At 44.2% G+C, this 26,348-nt stretch overlaps 1 protein-coding gene across 1 annotated transcript in view; it reads left to right on the forward strand.

Moving 5' to 3' along the window:
- CDH16 (cadherin 16) overlaps positions 1-26,348 on the forward strand; it is a 777,195-nt gene that overhangs the window by 144,463 nt on the left and 606,384 nt on the right. The window contains exons 3-5 of the mRNA XM_086947729.1: positions 6,408-6,506; positions 12,335-12,475; positions 18,883-19,021. Of these exons, the coding sequence (XP_086803855.1) occupies positions 6,408-6,506; positions 12,335-12,475; positions 18,883-19,021 (379 nt within the window). The remainder of the gene's footprint in view (positions 1-6,407; positions 6,507-12,334; positions 12,476-18,882; positions 19,022-26,348) is intronic.

Below are 26,348 nucleotides of genomic sequence, written 5' to 3' on the forward strand. Positions count from 1 at the left end.
CCCTCGATAGTGTGGCTAACCAAACGGACATAAGGTGTAAATTGTCTGACGTCCACAAAATACTCATAAAAGCGGTGGTACCCCATCTGACGTGTAAAACACAAAAGTCAAAAGCGAGGCCCATAGGCAAAACACAATGGTACAACAAAGCCTGCAGACGAGCTAAAACAGAACTGCTTGGAGTTATTAAGGAGGGCATGGGAGGGGACCACCTCAAGCAGTGTAGACAAGCTTACAAGAAGCTTCTCATACAAGCTAGGATAGAATGGGAGGAAAGTCAGTGGGAAGTGCTCACAAAGGCCCTAGCAGTTCAAGACCAACGACTGTTCTGGAGAATAGTGAATGGGGGATCTGGGAGTCTTCGTTCGGCAGTGGAGCCTAACATAGCGCCGGGAGTGTGGCAGGCCCACTTCGAGTCGCTATATAGTGCCGAACCTGGAGAAATTCCTGCGAGAATTGAAACAGTGACCCAGGGCTTGCAGGTGGACCAAATAACACTGAGTGAGGTAACAGCTGCAATCTCAGGCTTGGCTGCGGGGAAGGCGCCAGGGCTGGACGGCCTACCGGGAGACCTGTACAAGCAGGAGCCCACCGTCTGGGCGCCTTACCTCGTAACCCTTTTTAATGGTGTCCTTAGTGGGATGGAAATCCCTAGTACTTGGCTGGGGGCTGAGGTGGTCCCGATTTTTAAAAAGGGATCTCCCCTGCTCCCAGCCAACTACAGACCAATTAGCCTGATAGATGTAGCACAGAAGCTGTTTGGAAGGGTCCTCCTGAACAGGCTACAGGATTGGATCGAGGAGGTGGGCGCCCTTAGCCCATACCAAGCAGGCTTCAGGAAAGGGATATCAACTGTGGACCAAGTTTTCAGATTAAATCTGATTTACTGGAGGACAGCCAGGTTTGAAGGCGGTAGTTTGTACACGATTTTCGTGGACTTAAAAGCCGCCTTCGACCTTGTGCCGAGGGGCAAACTTTGGGCCATTTTAGCAGAGATGGGCGTTCCACCAGATATCCTACTGACTCTGCAGAGGCTGCATCACAATAATTACGCCCAGGTGAGATGTGGGAGGTCGGGAGAGCTAACAGACAGATTCCCCGTGGGCAGAGGGGTGAGACAGGGATGTGTGCTGGCGCCGACCCTGTTTTGCCTCTTCGTCAACGGGGTAATCGCCCATCTAAATGCCACCGACCACACAGATGCCCCCAAACTGAATGGCAATAGTGTACCCGCAATAATGTTTGCGGACGATACACTATTGGTATCCAAAACACCCATGGGCATTCAAAAGATACTGGACGCATTTGTGACCTTCTGCCAGGATAGAGGGTTGGAAATCAATGCCTCAAAAACGAAATACATGGTATTGAACCCAAAAACCAAGCAGCGCCCAAACCCCCTACTGGGTCCAGCAAGACTGGAACGAGTTGACACGTTCGAATACCTCGGGGTGACACTATCTGAAAACATGACCTGGGAGAGCCATCAAATCAGGGCAAACCTTAAGCTAGTTCAAACTACTGGGGGAATTTCCCGAATGATGACTGGTGCTACCTACCGCCCTCTGGGGGCCCTAATCCAGATATATAAAGCACAGGCTAGGGGAGCTATTTTATACGGGGCTGAATTGTGGGGGCACATCCCATGTCGGAATTTGTCACATACAGAAAATAGGTTTTTAAGGCAAATTACCGCACTTCCTCCCAGTACACCCCTTCTCCCCCTGAGGCTTGACTTAGGGATACGACCTCTTGCCGACGAGATAAGCTTAAGACCCATCGCCTTCTGGCGCAGGCTATGGAGCAGCGATAATCTCGCCGACTACAGGGCGGAACTAGTCGAACTATTGAAACATCCAAAGGTGCTCAGTATCCCCTGGGTCCAAAACATCCAGTCAGTTTGCATTGATATGGGGCTCCCTGAATTGTGGACTGAACCAGCACATACAGCACCAAGAATTTCCAAGACACAATTGGCGAAGCTGTACCACGAGCATAAAAGGGTAAGGATCATAGCTACCCAGACGGAGGGGTCCCTATCCTATACATTCTTGCAAACCAAGGATCTGTATGCATTCGAGAAAACTTTGGACCCTGTTTTCCCCATATTTTCCAGGAAGCTATTTCTCCAGTGGAGATACAGCACACTCCCACTACGGTCCTTTTGCAGCACATGGTCTAAAACCCCGTCCACCAAATTCTGTCCTGTTTGTGCCGACAAAGAGGAGAACGACTTGCACGTGATCTTCTTTTGCCCAGCATACAGGGCAGCAAGAAAATACTGGCTATTGCCTTTGATTAAAAATCTGGGTGGAAGAGAATATAGACCAATGTATAGGATTTTGAAAAGTGATGTCTCCGGCCCTATTGTATTTGCACTCTCCAAATTTTTTATGAATGTGTGGCACACGCGTAGTCGTCTTTTAAAATCTGTTGGGTAAGAGTGCAGAATTGCTACATCTTTTTTTTTTAAAAAAAAAACAATCACCTGTATTGTCTGGCTTTGATTTTAAAATTACGCTTTGATGGTTTATGATTGTGTCACAATTTATGCGAATGTATTGTACATGTTTCTTTTATGACCGCATGGTCGAAATAAAGATTTAAAATGAATGAAATGAAAACTGACCCTGAACCCTAAAAATACCCCTTTACCCAAAAACTGAAAACTGACCCTGAACCCTAAAAATACCCCTTTACCCAAAAACTGAAAACTGACCCTGAACCCTAAAAATACCCCTTTACCCAAAAACTGAAAACTGACCCTGAACCCTAAAAATACCCCTTTACCCAAAAACTGAAAACTGACCCTAAACCCTAAAAATACCCCTTTACCCAAAAACTGAAAACTGACCCTGAACCCTAAAAATACCCCTTTACCCAAAATTAATTAATATTACAAATAAATTACTTCCCACCCTATTCCCCTATAAACCCACAACCCGCTCCAGTAGTAAAACATATAATTTAGTTAAAAATATACATAAATTATCAATTAATTAATCAATTAATCAATTAAAATAAATCATTGCCAATTAATATTTAATTGCAAAATAATTTAATCATTGAAAAATAATTATTTAATTACAAATAAATTACTTCCCACCCTATTCCCCTATAAACCCACAACCCGCTGTGGTAGTAAAACATATAATTTAGTTAAAAATATACATAAATTATCAATTAATTAATCAATTAATCAATTAAAATAAATCATTGCCAATTAATATTTAATTGCAAAATAAATTAATCATTGAAAAATAATTATTTAATTACAAATAAATTACTTCCCACCCTATTCCCCTATAAACCCACAACCCGCTGTGGTAGTAAAACATAATATTTACACTATATATTTTTAAATTATAAAAACATATTAAACACATATTATAACAATTAATTTAAATACTTAACTAATATTTCTAACACATATTAGTAAATCGAAATTACTTACATCGATATATATGCTATCGATATTAGTAATTTCGATATTACTTACCTTAGGGTCGATATTCTGGCCATCGATATTCTGGACATCGATATTCTGTCCCATCGATATTAGCAACTCGATATAAGTGTAGGTCGAAATTAAAAACTCGATATTTTGACTGTTTACCGTTGGTGGAGCTGGGCTTAGAAGAATCCTGGGTTACTCGTTCTGCTCCTCCAAAAGCCACCCTGAAGAAGCTATATTGGGACTGGATAGCCTCTAAACTCATTCGCAATCCTAGCCACTGCAACTCGACCGCAGCATTCTTGAGAATTAAAGACGTGGCCGCATTTGAGCCTTACCTGGACCTAATCTCCCTCCCACTGGACAGGGCTCTTTATTTTAAACTCAGAGTGGGCACCCTACCCTTTGGCAACTTGATGTCCAGGTGGAGATCTTCATCTTCCCAGTCCTCACCTTTCTGTGCTATGTGCTTGACACGGGTAGAGACGGTGGCACATCTCTTCTTCGAATGCCCGGACTATCGTGCTCCAAGGAGGCACTGGCTAATACCATTGTGCAGGCTCTTAGGTACACGACAGCATCTGGTGGCCCTCCGCATTTTATTGACTGACACATCCCCGCCCATTGTCTGTGGTGTTTCAAAGTTTTTAAAATGGGCATGGGTGATTCGTGCCAAAAGGCTTGCTATTCCTAGTGCTTGGACGCCTCCGGGCAGCAAATCGCGCTCTACAAATTTACATCTATTCTATTCTATTTCAATTTAATTCTCTTTTTAACTATTTATTGTACTATACTTGACTATTTTAAAATTCATAATCGTATGTTACTATAGGCCTTGAGAATGTATTTTTGTATGTATTGCTTTCAAGATATTTACGTATTGAAATAAAGCTTTTACAACACACAACATATATTATATTTTGTGCAAATAGGTTTTAAAAATCGGGAGCGTGCATCAACCAAGCAGCTATTGGGACAGACAAATAGGACATATACTGAATCTTGGATTCCTCTGCTACACAGATCACATTGGCCGGTTTTATCAAAATTACTGCCCCAATTTTTTGTTATATCTTTTAGTGGTAATGCCCTCAATCTGAGCATCAGGATGCAACGTCTAACCTTATGGTCCAGTGTGACTCTATTCACAAAGTTATTTTACTAGTATTATCTTTACCACTGGGGAGTCCTCGCACATGAAAAGATAGGACAGTCCTATCTCATTATGTGCACAGATTCCGCAGTTGTACAGATATTACTAGTAAAATAGCCTTGCGAATAGCAAACAATCGTAAACTTGCACAAAAGTGTACGTTCGCCTTTGTAAATCAGGCCCATACTGCAAACAATATTGTGTTATGATTTAATAAAATCTGTGAACTGAAAGAAATAATTTCTTTGGCAGAATTGTGAGGACTAATTCTAAGATTAATACCAAGAAGGGTGATGTATGGTTGTTTTCAGCGGAATGGGATTTCATTTTGCATATGCTATGTTATAGGTGAAAAGATTATGAACACATCTCCTGATGTCTGGTAGATAGATGAGACAAAATAAAAGATGTCTTGACTTATTAGGTGCTGGTAAGTGCAAAATCTCTAAAGGAATTTGGGATTAATGTATTACTTGACTAACAATGAGTTTTAGAAGTTTAAAGCCCTCATTAACCAAGTTGGATGGAATTTGGCGCCGGGAAATTGAGTGTATCAGAAATTTCCAGCACCAAGTTCCAACTATGCTGAGTTTTACCCGAGAATAGGCAATAAGTGCTAGTACCGGGAGATACTGGGTCTTTTACTGGGCAGCTTTTTTTCATTCTGTCCCCCCAAAAAATGGCTGACATTTTTCACTACTTTGAGCTGCCCGAAAGATTCACCGCAAGTGTAGGAGGAGGAGCAGGAGTGGGTGGATCAGCATGTGGGCAGGTTTATATCAGTCTGGGGTGGACGTTGTCTGCTCCTCCTTTACTGCTGCAGGGGTCGGGCTAAAACCAGGGCCGGACTTGCTGTTGCAGGCACCAGGTGTTTCCCGGTGGGATGGGGCACATTTTTGCCGGTGGGGTTCTTTTTTTTTTTTTACTGGGGACCGGTTTTGCAGCAGTGCTGCAAAATTGGCCCATTGTAACTGCACATCAGCAGTGTCGCCCCCCCCCCCCCCATCTCAGCTGGTGGGACAGACGTAATTGCGATCCCAGCCCAGCTCTGGCTGGGACCGGGCTCTACTGATGCCTGCAACCCCAAGGGGTGTGGCTCGGTCAGTAACTTTGGGGGGGTGCGAGCTTCAGATTTTCCAACAATCTCCCCGGCATATAATGTTACTATACATTATACAACACAGAGCACATGAAAGGGGCTAAAGGGGCAGTGGAAAGGGAGACAAATGCAGATTGGTAGGGGTATTAAGTGAGAGAAAACACAATATTTTGTAAAAGAACCATCATTTCTGAAGCCTTTCAAGGCAGAGAAGGAGAGAGTGTGTGTGTGTGTTCTTGACTAAAAGCATCTAGACCCAACTATTTTCCTGAAAAAATTATATGGGGTTGTCACACCTCAACCCCCCCCCCCCCACACACCCCTCCCACCCCCTGAAGCTATGCCCCTGCCAGCCCCTGCTCCTTCAATTGCAAACTCAGGCCTGTTAAAATAGGGGCTGGAGTTTGTGCAGCTAAAAGGCTTGTAATTATAGCGCTTTGAATATTTTCTCCTGGAGTTATCTCACTGTGTGAAATACCAAAACTGAGATTGAGGGCCTTAATAGTGATACAACAGTCAGATGACCACTGAGAGTGTTTCCAAAAGCAAGTGTAGAAATTCTACTGTCACAATGGAAACGTGTGGCCAATACTTACACATATTTCAAAAGGACTTAAAACACTTATTTGGCCAATTTCGGTCAACTGCCTGTTTCACATATGTGTTTGCTCACCAGTAACACAGCCTTTTGTCTTGGGCAGATTTTGACATTGCAGTCAACCTTCCAGTTCGTCCAGTTGGTCCAGATAGTAGAAGTTCCTGAAAACTATGATGGACTATTTCCTTGGTATCTCATTAAGGTATGACCATTGTTTCTTAGGTTTATTTCATTATATTGCAATTGTGTATTATTGTATAGTGCTACTCAAATGCACTCTACATGGAACCAGGGATAAAAGTTGCATGGTCCAGCAGTGGACAAAGGTAGTATTAAGCCCCCTGCGCAGTAGTCTTTGCTTCATCCGCATGACAGTGATCCATGAGGAACCTGTAGGACCAATAGCAGATCTGACTGATGTGGTCTAAGTAGTGTGTAAGCATCAAGAACCTCTTCAATACATTTTCAATCTGTGCATTTGAATGTATATAGACTCTGTTTTAATAGTGGCACAGGACAAATTGTAACTTTCTGCACCAGAGACAGAATATTCTCCTTTCCCACCTTCTGCCTGATTGGATTCACGGGTCAAGGTATGTCGATGAGCCATTTCATCAATATGCCCTCACAAATTCTGTTGCATGGGAGTAGGTAATGATGATGTAGAGGACCCGGACATCTCAAATGGACTTCCTTACTGCCTGACAGAAGTGCATACAATGCCACCAGCCATCTCAAGAGTCTTCCAGTCCATGCAGTTCTTATGTGGCATAGTCAGGAGTGATGTGTGCTGTCTTGGATGAGTCTTGTGGATAATACAGTGGTGTCCCACTGATGTTCCTAGATGGATTAATGCTTTCTGGGCCTCTGACTCTCGTGAAAATAACATCTTGCATCCAAGTACCCATACCAGTCTTTGTGGGGTTGGGAATGTTTGTTGATTCTTCTCCTCCAGTTCATCATCACCAGTTTTGGCCCAGAAGATAATTAATAGAAGGCAGCTCTTTGGGTCCCACGCCCTTTCCAGTCCCTCAAGTGAATATGCTGGTGGGATGCAACCACTCTCCTTGTGGCCACTGCTACTACCTTCTTATTCTCCTATATGCTATTTAATAACAACTTTCCTTTTTCCCCAAAAGCTTCACAATTTGTTCTGCTTTCCTCGATATGGAATGAGATGGGAAGTTTTTCATAATGTTTTCATGATTTATCCCCTGCTATGTTGCCAGCTAAGAGGATCAAACTTCAGGTGGAGTAAAACATTTTGAAGGCCAGTTTCCTTTCATATCCTTAGGATCAGATACCTCTGCACCTTCTGCTATCACTGCCATGTGGGCGATAAATTAACTAGCGTTAGACCCAGTGTTCCTGAAGCTCATGACATGTTTTTTCAAGAAAAACATATAGACCAGGCAAGTACTACTGGGAGGTCAAATAGAAAATAAACTTACTATCACTGGTGACAGTGACTAGCACTAGTACATTTAAATTAATAACAGAGATAAAGGAAGACTTCCTATAAATCAGCCTTTTGACGAGATTTACCTCTGAGACAAAAGTTTGGCGCCAGTTAATGTTCCTCACCGTATTATAGGAAGTCCCAGAGGAGCCAAAAGAAGAAGGCAAATAAGTGAAAAATGTGAGCTAATTGATACTGGTCCATTTTTGGCCTGTCCGTTACCTCTGACAAGGATGACTGAAAGTCATCCATTTGCTCGAAGGTTAGTCCGGTAAATATATGGGGAGGTGGAGTGCACTGTACGCCACTCTACACAACTGCACTGTATGCCACTGTACTGTACCCTGCACCACTCCACTCTACTCTGCACTACTTCGCTCTAAACCACGTCACTCTATTCTGAATCAATCAACTCTATGCCACCGCACTCCACGCCACCAGACTCTACACCATTTAACTCCACTCTGCGTCACTCTATTCTATGGCATTGCACTCCATCCCACTGCTCTCTAAGGTGCACCACTCCACTCTATGCCACTCTACTCTACTCTGCACCACTTGACACCACTGTACACTGTTCCATTCTACTCTAACCACTGTGCTCTACACCACTACACTCTATGCCAATGCGCTCTACACCACTTTACTCAAATTCAATGCACTATACGCCACTGCACACTATGCCAATCTACTCTGTACCACTGTACTCTACACCAGTATACATTACTCTGCAACACTCTACTCTATGCAATCTGCACCGTATGCCACTCTACTCTACACCATTGCACTTTACATCACGGCACTCTATGCCACTCTGTTCTTCTCTGCACCTCTGCACTCTACGCAACTGCCCTCTACACCACTCCACTCTGCACCACTCCACTCTATGCCACTGCAGTCTATGTCACTCCACTCTACATCACTTCACTCTAAGACACTCTACTCTGCAACACTGAACTCCCAGCCACTGAACTCTATGCCACTGCATTCTACACTACTGCACTTAACTCTGCACCATTCTTCACTACACCTCTGTACTGCATTCTACCCCAATGCACTGCACACCACTATACACTATTCCACTCTACTCTGCATCACTCCCCTCTATGCCACTGCACTCTACACCACTGCACTGTAGTCCAATCCACTCAAATGCACTCTAATCTACTCTGCACCATCTGATCCTATGCACTGCACTCCACGCCACTCTATGCCACTGCAGTATAAGTCACTCTAATCTACACCACTGCACTCTACCCGACACTACTCCACTCTACGCCACTGCACTCTACTTTGAAACAATCTACCCTACACCACTGCACTCTATGACACTGCACTCTATGCCACCCTACTCCACTCTGTACCACTTCACTCAACGCCACTGTACTCTGCACCATTCTACTCTACACTACTGCACTTTATGCCACTCTACTCTAAACTGATGTACCTTATGCCACTGTACACTTTGCTAATGCACTCTACTCCTCTTTACTCAAAACCAATGTGCTCTATGTCACTCTACTCTACTCCACTGCACTCTACGCCACTCTATTCTACTATGCACGCTACACTCTACATCACTGCTCTCTATGCCACTCTACTCTATACCACTCTACTCTATGCCACTGCACTCTATTCTACTGCATTCTACTCTGCACCACTTTCCTACACTCTACGCCAGTGCATTCTATGCCATTACTCTCTACTCCGCTCTACTCTGTATCACTCCACTCTACACCACAGCACTCTACACCACTGCACTCTACGCCACTCTAATCTACTCATCGAAACTGCCCTTTACGCCTGTCCACTCTGCACCACTGCACTCTACATGCCGCTTCACTCTACGACACTCCACTCTATGACACTTCACTCCAAAAAACTCCACTCCACTCTACTCCACTCTGACTCTCTACTCCATTATACTCTACTCCATTCTATGACACTCCACTCTATTCCTCTTCATGCTATGCCCCTTCACTCTATACCCCTCCACTCTACGCCCCCCCCACTCTATGCCCTTCCTCTCCATTTATAGCCACTTCACTTTATGACACTTTACTCTAGGCATCTCTACGTTATGCTATTCCACTCAACTCCACTCCACTCTGGCACTTTAACCACTCTATGCCACTATCGGACACTTTATGCCACTCTATGCTTCCCCACTATATGCCCTTCCACTCTATGCCACTCCATTCTACAACAATCTACTCCACTATATGCCACTCTATGACGGTTTACAACACTCTATGCCAAGATATGATGCTCTATGCAAATCCCTCTATGCCACTCCATGCCACTCTACTCCACTCCACTACTCCACTCTACAGCACACCACTCTATGCCACTCCACTCTGCTACCCTCTACTCCACTCTACGCTACTCCACTCTACCACACTCTACAACACTCTACTTCACTCTATGCCATTCTACTCTACTACATTACACCACTCTATACTACTCCACTCTACGACAATATACTCCACATCACTCTACTCTACGACACTCTGCTCTACTCTACGCAATTCCCTCTACACCACTCCACATTACTTTACTGTACTCTATGCCACTCTACTCTGCTCTATGCCACTTCACTCTATGACACTCTATGCCTCTCCACTCTATGCCACTCTATGACACTCTACTCCTCTCTACGCCACTCAACACTATGACACTCTAATCCACTCTATACCCTTCCACACTATGACATTCTACCCCTTCCATGACATTGCAGAACACTCTACGAAACTCCACTTTATGCCACTCTACTTTACTCCACGCCACTCCAGAACAATCCACTTTACTCTGCACCCCTCTATGCCACTTCACAACAGTCTATGCCACTCCACGACACTCTGCGCCACTCCACTCTACCCCACGCCACTCTTCTTTATGCCACTAACTGCTATCCATGCTGAACAGTATCCAGGCAGGTGTATAACGTGGCTACCTCACATTGGCAAAGACAATAGCTCTTGCACAGGCGAGAATAATTAGATTTGCCAATGCTTCTTCAGGTATTTGATTCGCTAATGGGGGCCCTTTTGATTTTGGTGCCTGTGACTGGTTTTTGTCCCTTTACGGCCCTGTGTGAGGGCAACTCTCACTCGGAACCAAGTTTTACGTGAATAGCAACATTTCACTAAAATATTCAAGAATGTTAAATAAAGGACCCTGTTATTAGCGAAACTGGAGATTTAAGAACGTTTTTCTGCAGGAAAGATGTTACCTCCAAACTGAGCTGTCCAGACATGTAAGTTCACTTTCAAGCTGATGACTGTAGAGGAGAAGGTATGTAGCAACTTTACAAATACAAAAAAAGTAAAAGTTTCTGCACAAAGCTATAACTTCTGCAGGGTAAAGACACTCAATCTAAGTCCTCATTTAAGACCTAGTAAAAACCTGCACAAAGTAAATTTACTCACAAATACAGACCATGTTGATATATGTCAAGGGCTGTGATATATGTTACCATCATCAATATACTTATTGATCTTGCTACATGTGACACTGGCTGGTGAAATTCCCATTCTTCACATAAATTTGTGGGTGAAGTTTACACTCCGCATATCCTTGTTGATAAGGACTGTGTCAAGGAAGAGTTGTACTCCCTCTAATGAGGTTATGAAGATGCAATTCCCCAGTCTTCAGTCTGTGCTGCTGCATTTCCCCTCACTGGGAAATGGTCTGCACTGGTGGTTTGAATAATCAGAAGCAGACTGGGAAGATATTCACCAGTAAAGCACCAAAGGAAACCTCAGTTAGCAAGGTGGGTGCCCAATGCCTTAATAGGAGTGAAGTGAAGTCTGTGACCATCAGATTATATTAATGACACATATACTGACTGTTGCAGTCAAGAAAGCATCAAAGCTTTAATTTCTGGTCAAAACTCAACTGTAGATGGCTTTTACATACTAGCTTGAAATACTGATTCTGATGGGTACGTTGATACAAAAAGCCTTTAACAATGACACTTTAACGGTTGAATATCATTTGACACTACATTCCTGTGCCACATATCAGTTACAAAATATATTATCTCATTGGGAGTAGGTGTTCTACTTTAACTCCAATGGGATGATATTTATGTAAACAATATTTTTAACACAATAATATGTTAGAAGAGAGCCTTCCTTGATATGATTTACTGGTAATACGCCCATTTGAACATGTTGTAAAATTATTTTTCACCTAGGTGATGACATATTTTATGTGTACATATTGTCGAAAAGATATTATTATTTTTTTGTCCTCATTACGCAACAAGTTAAAGTTAGGAGATTATCAGGGTCCCTTCTCTTGCTCCACGCTTTCCTTATATTCCCCAGAGTCTAGATCTTTCCAGGGTATCAGAGAAAGGGAACCCCTTACTTACGTATACTTGTAAGGAGAAGGATTCTTAATTCGATCTGGGGTGAGCTAGCCAATATGGCTCCTCCTGCATTGTCGAAAAGATTACATGAAACTCCAAGGCCACCTTGTTTTACTCACAAGAATTGTTTCACTGTGGACTCTGTGGATACACTTCTACTGAATTCTCCACAAAGTAACTGACTCTTTCTTTTCAGGTCAATATCACAACGGATAACTACTACAACATTGACCTGGCTGGGAATGAGGAAGGCATCTTCGGCATTGATCCAGAGTCTGGTTTCCTGTTTGCGATTAGAGCCTTTGATCGAGAGAAGCAGGATTCATACACACTTCAGGTATAGTTATTGAATAGCCTTCTGCCGCTGCTGGGACGTAAGGCCCAATACAACCCAATAAACCACAGAGGAGCTTATGTCAATTTTTCTCAAGAGAGGTTGCTTTCTGATGAATGTACCAACAATCTTAACAGTCTTTGTCTACTTTCCCTGTAGGCTGTTTTGAATTACTTGTATTCTTCATATGTTTATGCAACCAATCATTTAATGTAATCAAATTATATCAAAATCTATTTTTAGGAGTTCATCACAGACCATGGAAACAAAATTCAAGAAATCACCTATGAGTCTAGGTGTTTAAACTGAAACTACACATCATCAGGCCCAGAAATCCACTTCCAGCCTCATAAAAGATGTCAGTAGAAGTATCAGGCCTACATGATGCACCCATTGCCTAGGAATCTTGTACCTGAAAACTCTACAAAAATCCAGTTTTCGCACATAAGGCTTGGACTCAAACTGTCATTTCATTTACAAAACAGAAAGACCTTGAGTGTCCCATTTGTTGAAATCCCTAGATTAGGAGCAGTTAATAGGGCCACTTTTAGCTCATTTATATTGGGGTTCTTCTTTTCGAGGTGTTTTGGAAGTCAGTTTCATGACCAGAATTTTAACCAAAGCAATCTAGAAGTTAAAGACGCTGAACCTCAGACCCATCCGGGTAGAGACACTCCCAACTGCTGTATAGACATCTTGCTTTAGGTAACAAATGCAGGTGTAATATGTTGTTGATTCCACTCTGAATATGAGCTTTAGTCAGCTTCCTCAATCCTGATACCCTCTTAAATAGGCTGAAGGATTTGGCATAGACCCTGGGCAGCAGCCTTCCACTGTTAACATATTTTATTCTGGACAGTTGGCAACATACAACTGTTTCCTTTAATTAATCACCCCACGGTGTCCTACACTCTTCAAATAATTCAAACTTTGAACTCTTACATTGAGGTAACACAGAGATTTTAGCCGGAGAACTGTCAATCTCAGCTGGGAAGTTTGGGATTAATTATATTAGAAATATTCAAACTCAGGCAAGACAAAACCCATTGAACCCAGTGATTCTCCACATTTGTAATCCTGCTAATATCATGTTCACCACTTAATATTTTAACGGAGTTCCTCATTGGGATCATAAACTACCCAACCTCAGCCTGACGTATCTAGAAGAAAGACATCTTTTTCTGGGAAGGAGCATAATCATTATTTGATTCAGTAAATGTTACCAAAATCTATTCTTCTTCATCACACTCTTTCCTGCAATTTATCCTTTGACCATCACAAAAGCCAGGACCAAGGTCAATACTGAAATTATTTACATATAGTTGTTTCAACCAAAATAAAACCTTTTGAACCATTTTCTGATGAGTCATAAAAAAAACGTCAAGAATTTCAACACCCCCACCCCCCAGAAGAATACACCCCATACATGTGCTGAGTGACCTACCCTGACTTAATGAACCATGAAGGGTGCACTTTAGAGACCGATCTGGAGTTCATGGAAAACATAAAAATGGTTTCAAAAATAATTATGCCATCCCCATATCTAAATATGTGAATAGCCTACATTTAGAGTAATTATTGGCTCTCAAAGGGTCTCTTGAGGATTTATTTACTCTCTTATTGATTGTCCATTGGAATTTGCAGTCTCATCTCATTCTAGTCTATTTCTGACCTGCTTTCCTAAGGTACTCCTCCCTCCACCAAAGTTTTTAGATGCAGGGGCTAATATGCTACATAAGAAGGATACATCTTAAAGTATTTTATGCACATCATTAGCAGTTTGGTTATGGGGTAGAAAGCTTCCATAAGCACTGAATTAAACTTTTTGTAATGTGTGTGCCATCTTTCAAGCCTGATTGTAATGATATAAATCAAAATATTAAGTACATTTCATTTGCCCATCATGCGCTTTATAATTAAACTGTCAAGTGTTCCAGTAGAAATGCAAGTGAATCGCATTTTATTGCAGCATTTCCATAGCACTTTCCTACATCTTGCCACGGTCTCAAAGTACTTTGCAGACCAGAGGTCAGTGGTGCGATTCTGAGGTGTGCGGCTGGGAAGAGGTTGTTGATATTGATATCTTCTATTACATCTGTGCTGAGTTGCATACAAGTGGGGGTGTTGATGACCTGCCTGACCTGCTGAGGTTGATCAACTGGTGTGGTTTCTCCTTTGTGAGTTAACTGAGGCGACTAAAAGCCACTTCTGAGTTCTAGGCTTAGCTGAGATTTCAGTGGCCACCAGGTATCTCCCATGTCAATCTTACTTTTCAATTTGATTACTTCAAAACTTGATGTAGGGTTTGTGTGCAATTGCTTGGTGTTGTAAAGCGTGATGGTCGTCCGCAAATGAGACGTTGCTTTCTAAGCTTTAGGTAGTACAGAACACCGCCGCACATCTCATCTGTAACCTCTCCCCTGGAACAGCATCTGCTCCTCTTCTACAGACCCTACATTGGTTACCTGTGAGAAACAGAATTATCTGTAAGATCTGCTGTCTAACTCACAAGGCTCTCTACGTGGTAAAGGGCCTACTTATCTATCATCAAAGCTCACCAGCTATACCCCTTCCAGACTCCTAAGATCATGCGGCAAGGCTTTGCTTAAAGTCCCCAGGTTCAGAAAGGCCAGATCAGGACGCAGATTGTTTTCCTTTCTCGCCCCCCACTATTGGAGTAAATTGCCACTGCAATGATGTATTTGTGAAGACCACTTCCATTTCAGGATAGTACTCAAGCCTCATCTATTTTAGGATAGCCCCCTTTATCTGTTGTCCTGGTCTCGCGCAGAGAATCCCCTTCGGGGGTGCTCCTAGCGCGTAATAAATCAGAATAACATAACAAGGTAAGACAGTAATCATGTTGGGATTTCGTTCTAATTTGCTGTGGCCATGTTAGCTTTGCCCAGTCCTTCTTTAGCTGAGATTGATTAACTCTCCTGCATGGATGTACTGGGGTTTTCAGCCTGCCAAGTATGTTGTTGCAGGACCAGTTATTGGTTGTGATTGTACTGTGCTCATGCTTCAGTTGCATGGGAGTTGGTTGCAGGGGTGTTCCCAAGCAGGTACATCGTTGGTGTGGTTTTATGATGTATCGGAAGAAGGAGATTTGTAGATATTGATCTTGTATCTATGTGATGGGCTGTAGTGTTAGTTGTAGAACGCCTTCCTGGGTGTAGGTGTTCTGCAGGAGTTCTGTTTCACTTTGTGTGTTTACTGGTTTTCATAGTGTGTAACCTAATACAAAAGAGTTTATGTACCTGAGAATTTGGCAACCACCTTCATGTGTCTTGAATGCGTGAATTTTTTTAATACTTTAGGGCTTAGAAATGATGGCAGGGTCAGCATTTTTGTGATGCAAGTTTGACGGTAGATTTAAAACTGTTTTGAGAATTTGTCTACAACAACATTTACTGAGTTTGGCTATATTATGTGTGCACGATTTATGGGGGTCATGCACCTACCAACTTAGATTTACTTTATTTCTTGTTTCAACTCTTATGGTGTTCAGCTCTGCACAATCTGATGTGTCATTCACCAGTTACCCTTTGTCACAAGACACATGTATTCCTAATCCTGTTTTCAGTTTATAGGTGCTATTTAATAGGTATCCATTTTAAGGCCAAATGTGTGTCATCCAATGCGCTGCCATAAAGACATGTAAAATTTGAAGTATACATTTAAGATGTATGTATGTATGTATGCATGTTTTGGAATGTCTAATGGAGAAGCTAGCTGCCTAGCAATGGAGTAGGGAAACATCCTTGACCTGCCTTTATTCCCCAGTCCCTACCCCAACTGTGACGTTACCACATGTTCCTTTTCCCAGCAAGTCTTTACAACGACTTGCTTTGGGGAGCATGTTGTTGGACTGGTGTTGGATTTTAAGTCCAACACCTTCCCTACTGATACACTGACTGGAGTTGGATTATTAACTTATACTATTCCAAAATCCAGTGCCCCCCCCCCACCCTCAAGGCAAGTTGTGGTAACGACTTCCATGGTAAAGGAACGTGTCAATGTCGCAGTTGGGGGAAGTGACTGGGGAGTAAAGGCAGGTCGTAGTTCTCTGGAGTAAAGGCATGCATGGGAAGTGCATGTGGGGGTCCGACATACATCCAATGAAGAAGTATACAAAGAGGAACCCCATTGGGGATACATGGGACAGGGGAAAGAGGGATGAGGTTGAGCTAGTGGGTGGGGCAAGAAACATGCCTTTCTGAGGTAGTGTTCAGTTTCTTCCTGGATTGTAGGAGGGAATGTTGTTCCAGAGCCTTAGGTGTAGGTTGAGAAAGCTGGTTTTCTTGTTTTCTCATTCTCCCAGTGTTTAGTTTCTAATCTGGTGATCCTGGTGCTCCTTTCCTGTCACTGACCTCCAGATATTGCTAGATTGTTAGATAGGTAGATGGGGTGTTTATGTAGAGGGCCTTGTAAGTGATGCAGCTAATCTTGAAGAAGATTGGGACTTGCAGGGAGAGCCAGTGTATATTGTTTAGTCCGAGGACCATGTGGTTGGATTTCTTCAGCCCCTTAATAAACTGTGCAGTTGCATGAAAAATACCTTTCAGGGGACTGAGCGTGGTCTCTGAGATAGTGTTGTGTGGGGTTTTGACTTCATTTATCCATTTATCTGGGAAAGGGTGAGGGCTTGAACTCTCATTCAAGTCTTCTTCTGGGAGAAAAGATTTTACTTTTTTCATTAGAGTGATTTGGAATCAGGCAGTTTTGGTCTTGGCAATGTGTTTTTTTGTGAGAAAGTCTTGACTGGAGGGTGAATTCAAGGGATTTGGCCACTTCTGTCAGTTGGGTGTTGAAGTCCATTAAGTTTAAGTTGGAGAGCCATGGCTGAATCAGAGATTGGTGTTGTCGGCAAACAGAAGTAATTTGTTCTTTGTGGGGCTGAGCATCAGGTACTTTGTAGAAATCCAGGTTTCAATGCATTAAAGGTAGGCTTTGAGTATCTCTATGTCTCTTATTTAGGAGATTTTGAAATAGATTTGGATGTTGTCAGCATACTGGTAGATCCTGAATGTTGAAAATAATGTGTGACTGGATAGAGCCCTGGGGAACTCCGCATGTGACAGGGAGAGTTTGCTATCTGGTAGCTCTTATCTAAATTAGGAGCTGTTGGCCCGTGAGGTAGGATGTGAACCATTGTAGGATTGTGCAATTGAATCCCACGTGAGTTTTCAAAGTGTAGATCAATGCTGGAAACTCAACAGTGTCAAAAGCTACAGAGAGACTGCAATGGACAAGGACACAAGTCCTTTTTTCAGATGAGAAAGAGGCGTCAGGTTCTTGGACTACAGTGCTTTTAATATTACAGCATGGTCTGCACCCTCATTGATAGTTTTGGAGCAGGTTATGCTGGCTGAAGTTGTTGGGTGAAGACTATCTTCTCAATTTTTCCAACAAATGGGAGATAGGTTATAGGATGGAAGTTGGCACGGTTGGCTGGACCTAGTGTAGGCATTTTCAGCAGGGGAAGGATCTGTCTGGCGTTGAGGGTGTCCAGGAAAATGCCCTGGGTTAGCAAGAAATTGACAATGTGGAGAAAGTGTGTGAGGGCTTCTCATTGCAGAGACTTGATTATGGAGGAAGGAAGCACATTATCTTTGTAGGAGGTGGCTTTGAGTAAGTTCAGAATGTTGGGAAGGCCTATGTGGGAGACAGTGCTGAAGGATGACCAGTCAGTTGTGTGGTGACTGGGCATTGGTGGTAATGTGATTGATGACGATAAAGGGTCTATAACTGCACATTTGCCACTTATAACACTTGTGAGTTACACTACATACACAAGGACTGGCAATGATGGGTGTACGAACAGGAATGTAGACAGATATGTGTGTGCGGAGAACAACCAGACGGACAAGCACATGTATCCATGAGGACTATTTGACTTTGGAACAGTTTGTGTTATCTATGATTGTGTGACAGCGTGCTGCCTGTGTATTTGTTGTCTGGGGACTCATATCTGCCTCCAGTGTTGGTCTGTGTATGAACTTTAGAAAAGCCAAACCTGTTGACTTTGCCACTACTTATTACTAATATAGAAAGGATAAAGCGAATGGAAGGGGCAACAGGCCAGATGAAATCACCTGGAATGTACTCCTGTATGTATGAGGTTTTCATAGGCACCGCGGCAATAAAATAGAAAAGAACTGCTGCAGTCATGAAAACTGACTTACAAGGGAGACCTGCATGTCGTTTCCCAGGCCATTTCGTATGTATATAATTATGGGCATGTATATACCTAGAACCGAGCAGAAAGAAAGAAATAAAAAGCCAGTGCAGCCTTAGATGATCAGTGGCCAGTTTTCACTGAGCCCACAGTGGGATTCGGAAATGTGTAAATGCATTGATTCAATCAAAGTAATACTGTCTCTAAACAAATGAATATTTCTAATCAGGCCACCGCAAAAAACCGAGAGGAAGAAATGTTCCCTGAAACTGTCACCATTCGAATAATCATAAAAGATAAGAATGACAACAAGCCGCTATGGACGAAGGACGAATTTCATGGTATCTTGAGCAAAGGAACCAAGCAAGGTAAGAATGTGACCGTCTAAAATAAATGTACCTCAGTCTTTCAATTTACAAGAAATCAGCTTTGCGCTGTATATGCCGTTACCCCTTCCCTCCGTTTAATTTCTAATGTTGTTGTTACTTCGAACTTCCAAGGCCCGGGGCGCGCGCTGACGTCGCGTGGCACCACGGCCCACCCGTCCCGTCCGCGTCACCCGTGGCGCCAGGTGCCAGGTGTGGATGTGAGCAGCAGAGTGTGGCGCAGCGCGGGATTAGCCGGCCTCTTCAGCTGCCATTTGCGGGAACCGAGGATGAGGAGAGACGGCGCGTGGCAGGTTTTTCTGTCCCCCCTGGCTGGAGAGCTTTTCTCAGATGTCACTACAAAGCTTCCCGCGCTCTGACGGGCAGCACTGAAATGTCAGGCCGCAGATAGGCTCTTTTTAGACTCCTTATCGCGCGGGCAGCACTGTTGTTCTATCCTTAGTCCTTAGATAAACTTCAAACTCACATTTGCAGATTACGGTCCTTCCCGCAGTGTTGCTGAAAAATGTAGGCGTGGCGTTACATCCATAGGACGAAGGCCCGTTTGTTGCTTAACCATTAATGATTGTCAGAGTACACCTTCTGTAGATCTGATGATGACTGGCACATCAGGTGTTCGATAAGCCTCCCCCTTACTGTGCCTGAATTGTCTTTTCCACACACTCTTTAACGGACAGTGCTATGAAGTGCTATGCAGCATATTGAAGGAGCAGGAGACAAAGCTGAATTAATACTGTCACATGTATTCACTCTTACTAGGCCCTGGCCCACGTATGCTCAGTGAGAAGCTTCATTGTGGTTTTGGACTCCCACCTATTCATTCTTAGGGCCAGACTGGGAACGAAAAGTAGTCCTGGTAAAAATGTTCAAACTGGCCCCTCTCCTCTCTCGTTCATCCTAGGACCGGTTTCGGGCTATCAACCCTCATCAGCCAGGATAGCTTGACTCCAGTGGCATGGAGAGCACTGGACCCACGTCTGGGCATACACGTCCCACTCTGGGTGAAAAGTGAAAAACCACAACTGGTCCTAGGATGCTTGTTTCTGGTCCAGGGAAGACATGGCTTGGCAGTTCGGGCTGGACGGTTCCCATGAGGCACATGGTCAAGACTGATTTGCATATGGCCAGGTCTAAACTGGGGTGGCATGGTGAGCAAAAGAATGATGGATTTAACCCAGATCTCTTGACTGGAGTTGAATGTTTTGGTTTATTCTGCATTCCGTCCATCAATTGTGTGTCTTTTGCTTTTGCTCCCTAAGTGCGCCAGGTATGCCCGGACGTGGGTCCTCAGCTCACTGTGCCACTGGAATCAAGCTTTCCTGGCTGAAGAGGGGTGAAACCCAAAAACCTGTCCTAGGATTCTTGTTCCGGGTCCAAGGAGGACCTGGCTTGGCAGTTCGGGCTGGACTGTTCCCATGAGGCACAGGGTCAAGACTGATTTGCATATGGCCAGGTCTAAACTGGGGTGGCATGGTGAGAAAAAGAATGATGGATTGAACCCAGATCTCTTGACTGGGGGTGAATGTTTTGATTTGTTCTGCATTCCGTCTATCAATTGTGTGTCTTTTGCTTACCCGAGTTACCTATGCCAGAGGGGCCGGGTGCATAGGGGTCAAGTGGTGTCGGAAACCTTAGTTGTTTTCAATGGAGTGCTGGGAAGAAGTACTGCTGCAGTGAAGGTGAAGAGTGTCTGGTGGAATCCAAGCCTGGATTCTGGAAGGAAGGAACCTGAAAGCAGAGGGTACAGAATCTGGGTCACTTCAGGTGACCAGGGGCTCGGTAGTCGAATGCCCACTGATGTCGGGTGCTTCAAGTGTGATGAGGGAATGCTTGCCTCTGCAGCCACGAGGACCAGGAGATGTCAAGGATGGCCAGGATCTGGAGGTGAGCTGTGCCATGAAGGATGTCGAGTGCTGAGGGGTTCGTGTCCAGCTGGAACACCAATCAAGCCTTGGCAAATGCAACCCATGCAGGAGGACAAACAGCTTACGATGTGGATCAGCAAGGTCCAAGGGACTCTCCAAGCAATGGAGAGTCAGGGCATGGCTGGAGTAACCAGGAAAGCCCAAAAACAAACAAGGTGACCCTTGCCTGGACCCACCTGGCCAATGGACCAGGAGTCGCAAGGAAACCTCAAGCAAGTTTGCGAAGTACCAGCCCACTGAGCACTCAGTGCAAGGAGGCTGGAGTTCTTCAGTGCAAATACTGCTCTGGGTCAGGACTATATGGAGTCCAGTGCACAAGCTCAGGAATTGCCAACAAGCATATGCACTTGCAAATGTACGTAGTGCACAGGGGTTCAGGTCACGCAGTCCCCACGAGGGATACTGACCTCAGAATTACTGAGAGGGCAGATCGACCTCAGGGACCTCCTGTCTTTCTGAAATCTTCAGAGTCCTCTGGAGCTCTGGAGCAGCAAGCTGGTCCAATGCGCTTAAGTGCCTGCTAGTGCAGGGGAGTAACCCTGCATCATGCAGACAGTCGAAGTACTTGGTTTCTTCTTAGTCAAATCTTGTCCAAGTAAAATCTAAAGTCCTGTAGGCAGGTAACCCACTTTATACCCATGGGAAAGGGTTGGACAGATTCAGTGGACCCTCCTAGGGGGGGGGCTGGACAGAGGGGTGGCTACACCCATGTCCTTTGTCCAGTTTTGCACCAGAGCAGGAGCTAACAGCTCCCAGAACTGGTTTGACCTGGACTATGCACAGGGACACCAAATGTGTGCACCCACCGTCCCAATATACTAAACCCTGTCTGGGAGGTGGATTGTAATGCCTTCTTCTGCTCGAGCTTGGCTCAGAGGCAGGAGGGCAGACATGTGTCTGTGTCCGGGTCGAGAAAGCTGGTACCGGGTAGTCCAGTGACCCACAAAGGTTACTTCTGAAGGGTGGAATCATACCTCCCACACCAGTTACTGGTCTGGAGGTATGATTCCAAGGTGTTTGACCAAACACATCATGTTTCTTTTCAGCCATTTTAAAGTTAGCATTTACTGCAAGGTTATGATGCAACTTAACCTATATGTCAGGCTGCATCACAGACAACCCCAGAGAATGGTCTCCAAAGGCTGCAGAGGAGCTCTACTCATGCAGGGGCACCCTCTCACGTTAAACCCAGCACCCTGCCTTCAGGATTGATAAGGCCTGCCATAGGGGTGACTTAATGGTTTTTAAGTGTAGTGATGTAGATAGATGTAGTTAACCTATATCTAAGTAAGTGGTGCAAGCACCAGCTTACACAGGTTGATGTAACTGACCTGGTGTGTCATTTTGAATGCCCTCCCATGGGTGGCATAATAAATGTTTGAGCCCATGGGTGGACTCTGGGGTACCTATGCCCAGGCACATGTGTACCATATACTAGGGACTGATAAGGGTACCCCAGTATCCAATCTGGAGTGTACCTAAAGTACATACATAGCAATGTAAGGGAGAAAGCAGATAGACTAGGGTCCTGACTAGCTGGATCCCAGTCAGACTGGTCCAAAAACAATGAGACATCAGCAAAAAGTTGGGGTAACCATAAGAAGCAGATACTACTTTCACACACTGGTCTCACATTATCCAACCAACTGTCTCAAGCCATAAAGATACTTGACATGGATCAAATTTCCCTACCTCCTTCACTCACACTGACAGTAAAATAAAGGATTAGGTTTAGTACTATCAACAATCTTAATAAGGTTACCAGTGGAAAACTTAAATACACCTTTATACTCACTATTTAATTTTGGTCATTTATGTGTATTGCTTTGTGAAGCTCCCACAACACCACAAGTCTTTTTCAGACCTCTTAGGGCTGCAAATAGATGTAGAAACATGAATTCACGAGGTTCAGGGGAAAAATTTAGAGGGCTGCAAGAATTTACAGAAGAGAAGGATTTTGTGGACAGCCCAATATCAATGGAATGCATGTCCAAGCCTGATTCTTGAAGCCCTTGACTTCAGGAGATGAGGGCAGGAGGCAGCTCAAAATGATGGTCAGCTGGAGTTTTATGGAGGCAGAATTCCTCAGGAAATGAGGGGAAAAGGTGCCAATGTGCAGCATAATGTGAATGAAAATACAGACCAACAGAGCAGGGCTCCTCTCAATGGGGCCTTGGACCAGACTGATATAGGTATTCTTGTCCGTGGCCTCAACTGGAGACTGGGCAGTAGCCAGCTGAAGGTGATCGTATACATAAGACACTCTGGATGCTAAATATCTAAGAAAGCAGGAGAATGAGGCCAAACACCCACACACCAGGGCTCCTCTATTGTTAGATCTAGATTTAACAAGTGACCATGACATACCTTCAGCAACCATGATCGAAATGCTGATTTCCCTCGAGATGGTGTTGATAAAGTTGGCCAGTATTTATAGTGTTGCTGTACAGATGAAACACCATGGTTCAAGAAACTTCACTATATATCAAAATGTGTAGATTGAGGAGATGAGATGAAGGATGAGGTGGAAGCAGATGTAAACGAAGTGCGGAAGAATACTCAGGCAGACCTAGAGCACATGGTAAAAAGGCTTGAGTAAGTGTGTACCCTTTTGAGACTGAGAACAGTTCCTGAAGCGGCAAGGAAAATACAGGGAAGGTTGTAATTCCAGCTTTAATAATTCAATCATGTTCTCAGATGCTCAATATTTATAGTTGGATGTCTGGTTTAAAAAACAATAATTCAACAGGGGGAAAGCTTCAAATAGCACCCTTCCCAGTATTGGAGCCATGCAGAATTGCAATGACCTCTGTTTGTTTTTTATTCTACGCTACACGTCTTTAATCTTATGTATCTTTTGATGTACAAAACAAGAAATATGTAAAGGTGGGCCTGGCCAACATGCTCGTACTTGGGATTTTAAATCGTCTTTCTCTATCGCGCAATATATGGGCGCCAGTATGCAATTCAAGTTTTTTTTCAGGCTATCAGGTGCAGTTGCGCCATGAAAAAGGGATTGTGTGACTATTTCATTTGTCCTTGAAGTGAGTGAAACTCAGTCTCTGGTGAACGGCTTGAAAATTGAAGTTTTGTCACGATCCCTGTTCTTACTGTGGATTGGTACAATTGCAGGGACACAAAGTTGTGCTCGGAAGCCTGGCAGTTGGCTCTGATGAATGTGAAGACTGCCAAATACCAAGGCTGTGTAGTCTTGATTCCACCTCATGGCTCAGACACTCCCTAACCCTTAATCGCCCACTTGGAAGTTCTTTTTTATCCCTTCTTTCTTTCTTGGTCACTGTTTTTCCATTTTTCTCACCCTACTTCTTCTAATATTTTGTATTTTTATTTCTCTTGCTCTGGATAAAAAATGTGTGCGAAAAATAAGTGCAAGTCCTCAAAAATGAGTGCTGGTGGGCTTCACTTGCAACCACTGGCTCAAATTAGGCACTGGATGAGCCTGCGTTGAGAAAACATAATAATAATCCACATTTGTAAAGCACGAACAATCACCCGTAAGGGTCTCTAGGCGCTGGGGGCCTACACTGTGCCTCATGCATTGCTTTAATCCAAACTCCCATAGCATGTGTGGAAGAGGGAGGCAATGTTTATCGTTGTTATTTTTGTTTTAAACAATCGGAGTTGAAAATTAATTTAAAAAAAACTTTCCTGAAAGGAGAGAAGTGAAGTTCTACCAAGAAGCCATTTTGTGTATTCTGCTGAGTGGTGGAAAAAACAGGGATTTGGCTGGCACTGTTAGTGATGTGTAGATATTAAGTTGGTGTGGTGCATGTGGTGAGACTTCATGATACATCACTTCAGAAAAGGTTTAAAATGACTGTTGCTATTAGACAAGCTCTTCTCTGCCCCTGCTTGTGATGCAGGCTTTTTCAAACAGCTGGAAGGGAGGCAGTGACAGAACAACAGCGTACTTGGAAGATAGTAGCACTAAACATTTATTTATTTTATTTTATTTTGTCAATTTGTAGGGCGCGACAGCTACCCAAGAAGGGTTTCCCGGCGCATAATCTAAGGATGATACAATCTTCACCAACACCAATTTAATATGCTAATACGATGTAGAGTGGGGTGAGGTAGTCATACAAATTTATAACACTTGAGTATATGATGTGGCGGAAGGAGATTTAGGTGTAGCAGTGCAGTGGTAGGGCAATGTAATTGTGGGTGAACATGTTTCTGGTAATCTATATCTTCCTAGTGTGTTAAATTCTACTTCCACAATATATACTGCACAGGCCAGGGTATGAACAAATTCAATTTTAGGTGAATGTCCTATGCCTACAGAGGCTCCTCTTTGCTTTTGTATTTTCACACATACGCGGTTGAGTCTCTCATTCTATATAGAACTTCAGTTTGGTGTGGTAGTCTGTAGTGCCTCGCCTCCTACTTCCACAACAAGATCGCAGATATTCACAACAGCTTCAGCACTCAACCGACGCACGCCACGACTGAACCACCGCCCCCCACCACCACCCTCCGTGCCTGGACCCCGATCAGCACCGAAGACACCCTCCGCACGACGAACTTCTTCGACTCCGGATCTCCGACCGACCCCTGCCCTCACCACGTCTTCAACAAGGCCGACGCTGTCATCGCACCCCACCTGCGGGACATCATCAACACCTCCTTCGACACCGCTACCTTCCCGTAGAGCTGGAAGCACGCCAAACTCAGCGCTCTACTAAAGAAGCCATCAGCCGACCCCACCGACCTCAAGAACTACCGCCCCATCTCACTGCTCCCGTTCCCTGCAAAAGTCATCGAGAAGACCATCAACAAGCAGCTGGCCGCCTTCCTCGAGACGAACAGATCCCTCGACCACTCTCAGTCCGGCTTCCGGGCCAACCACAGCACCGAGACCGCCCTGATCGCAGCCACCGATGACATCCGAGCCCTGCTTGACAACGGAGAAACAGCAGCCTTCATCCTCCTAGACCTCTCCGTGGCCTTCGACACTGTCTGCCACCGTACTCTAGTGCAGCGCCTCAGCAACATCGGAATCCAGGAGAAGGCACTGGAGTGGATCATCTCCTTCCTTGCCGGAAGGACATAGAGAGTCCACCTCCCCCCGTTCAGATCTGAAGCCACCGAAGTCATCTGCGGCGTTCCTCAAGGCTCCTCGCTCAGTCCAACCCTCTTCAACGTCTACATGAGCCCCCCGCAGACATCGCACACCAGCACAACCTCAACATCATCTCCTACGCCGACGACACCCAGCTGATCCTCTCCATCACCAACGGGCCCGCCACCGCCAGAGCCAACCTTCACGAAGGGATGAAAGAGGTAGCTGAATGGATGAAGAACAGCCGCCTGAAACTGAACTCGGACAAGACAGAAGTCCTCATCCTGGGATCTTCACCCTT

Source organism: Lissotriton vulgaris, chromosome 12 (assembly GCF_964263255.1).
Source record: "Lissotriton vulgaris chromosome 12, aLisVul1.2, whole genome shotgun sequence".
In the NCBI taxonomy this organism is placed as follows: domain Eukaryota; kingdom Metazoa; phylum Chordata; class Amphibia; order Caudata; family Salamandridae; genus Lissotriton; species Lissotriton vulgaris.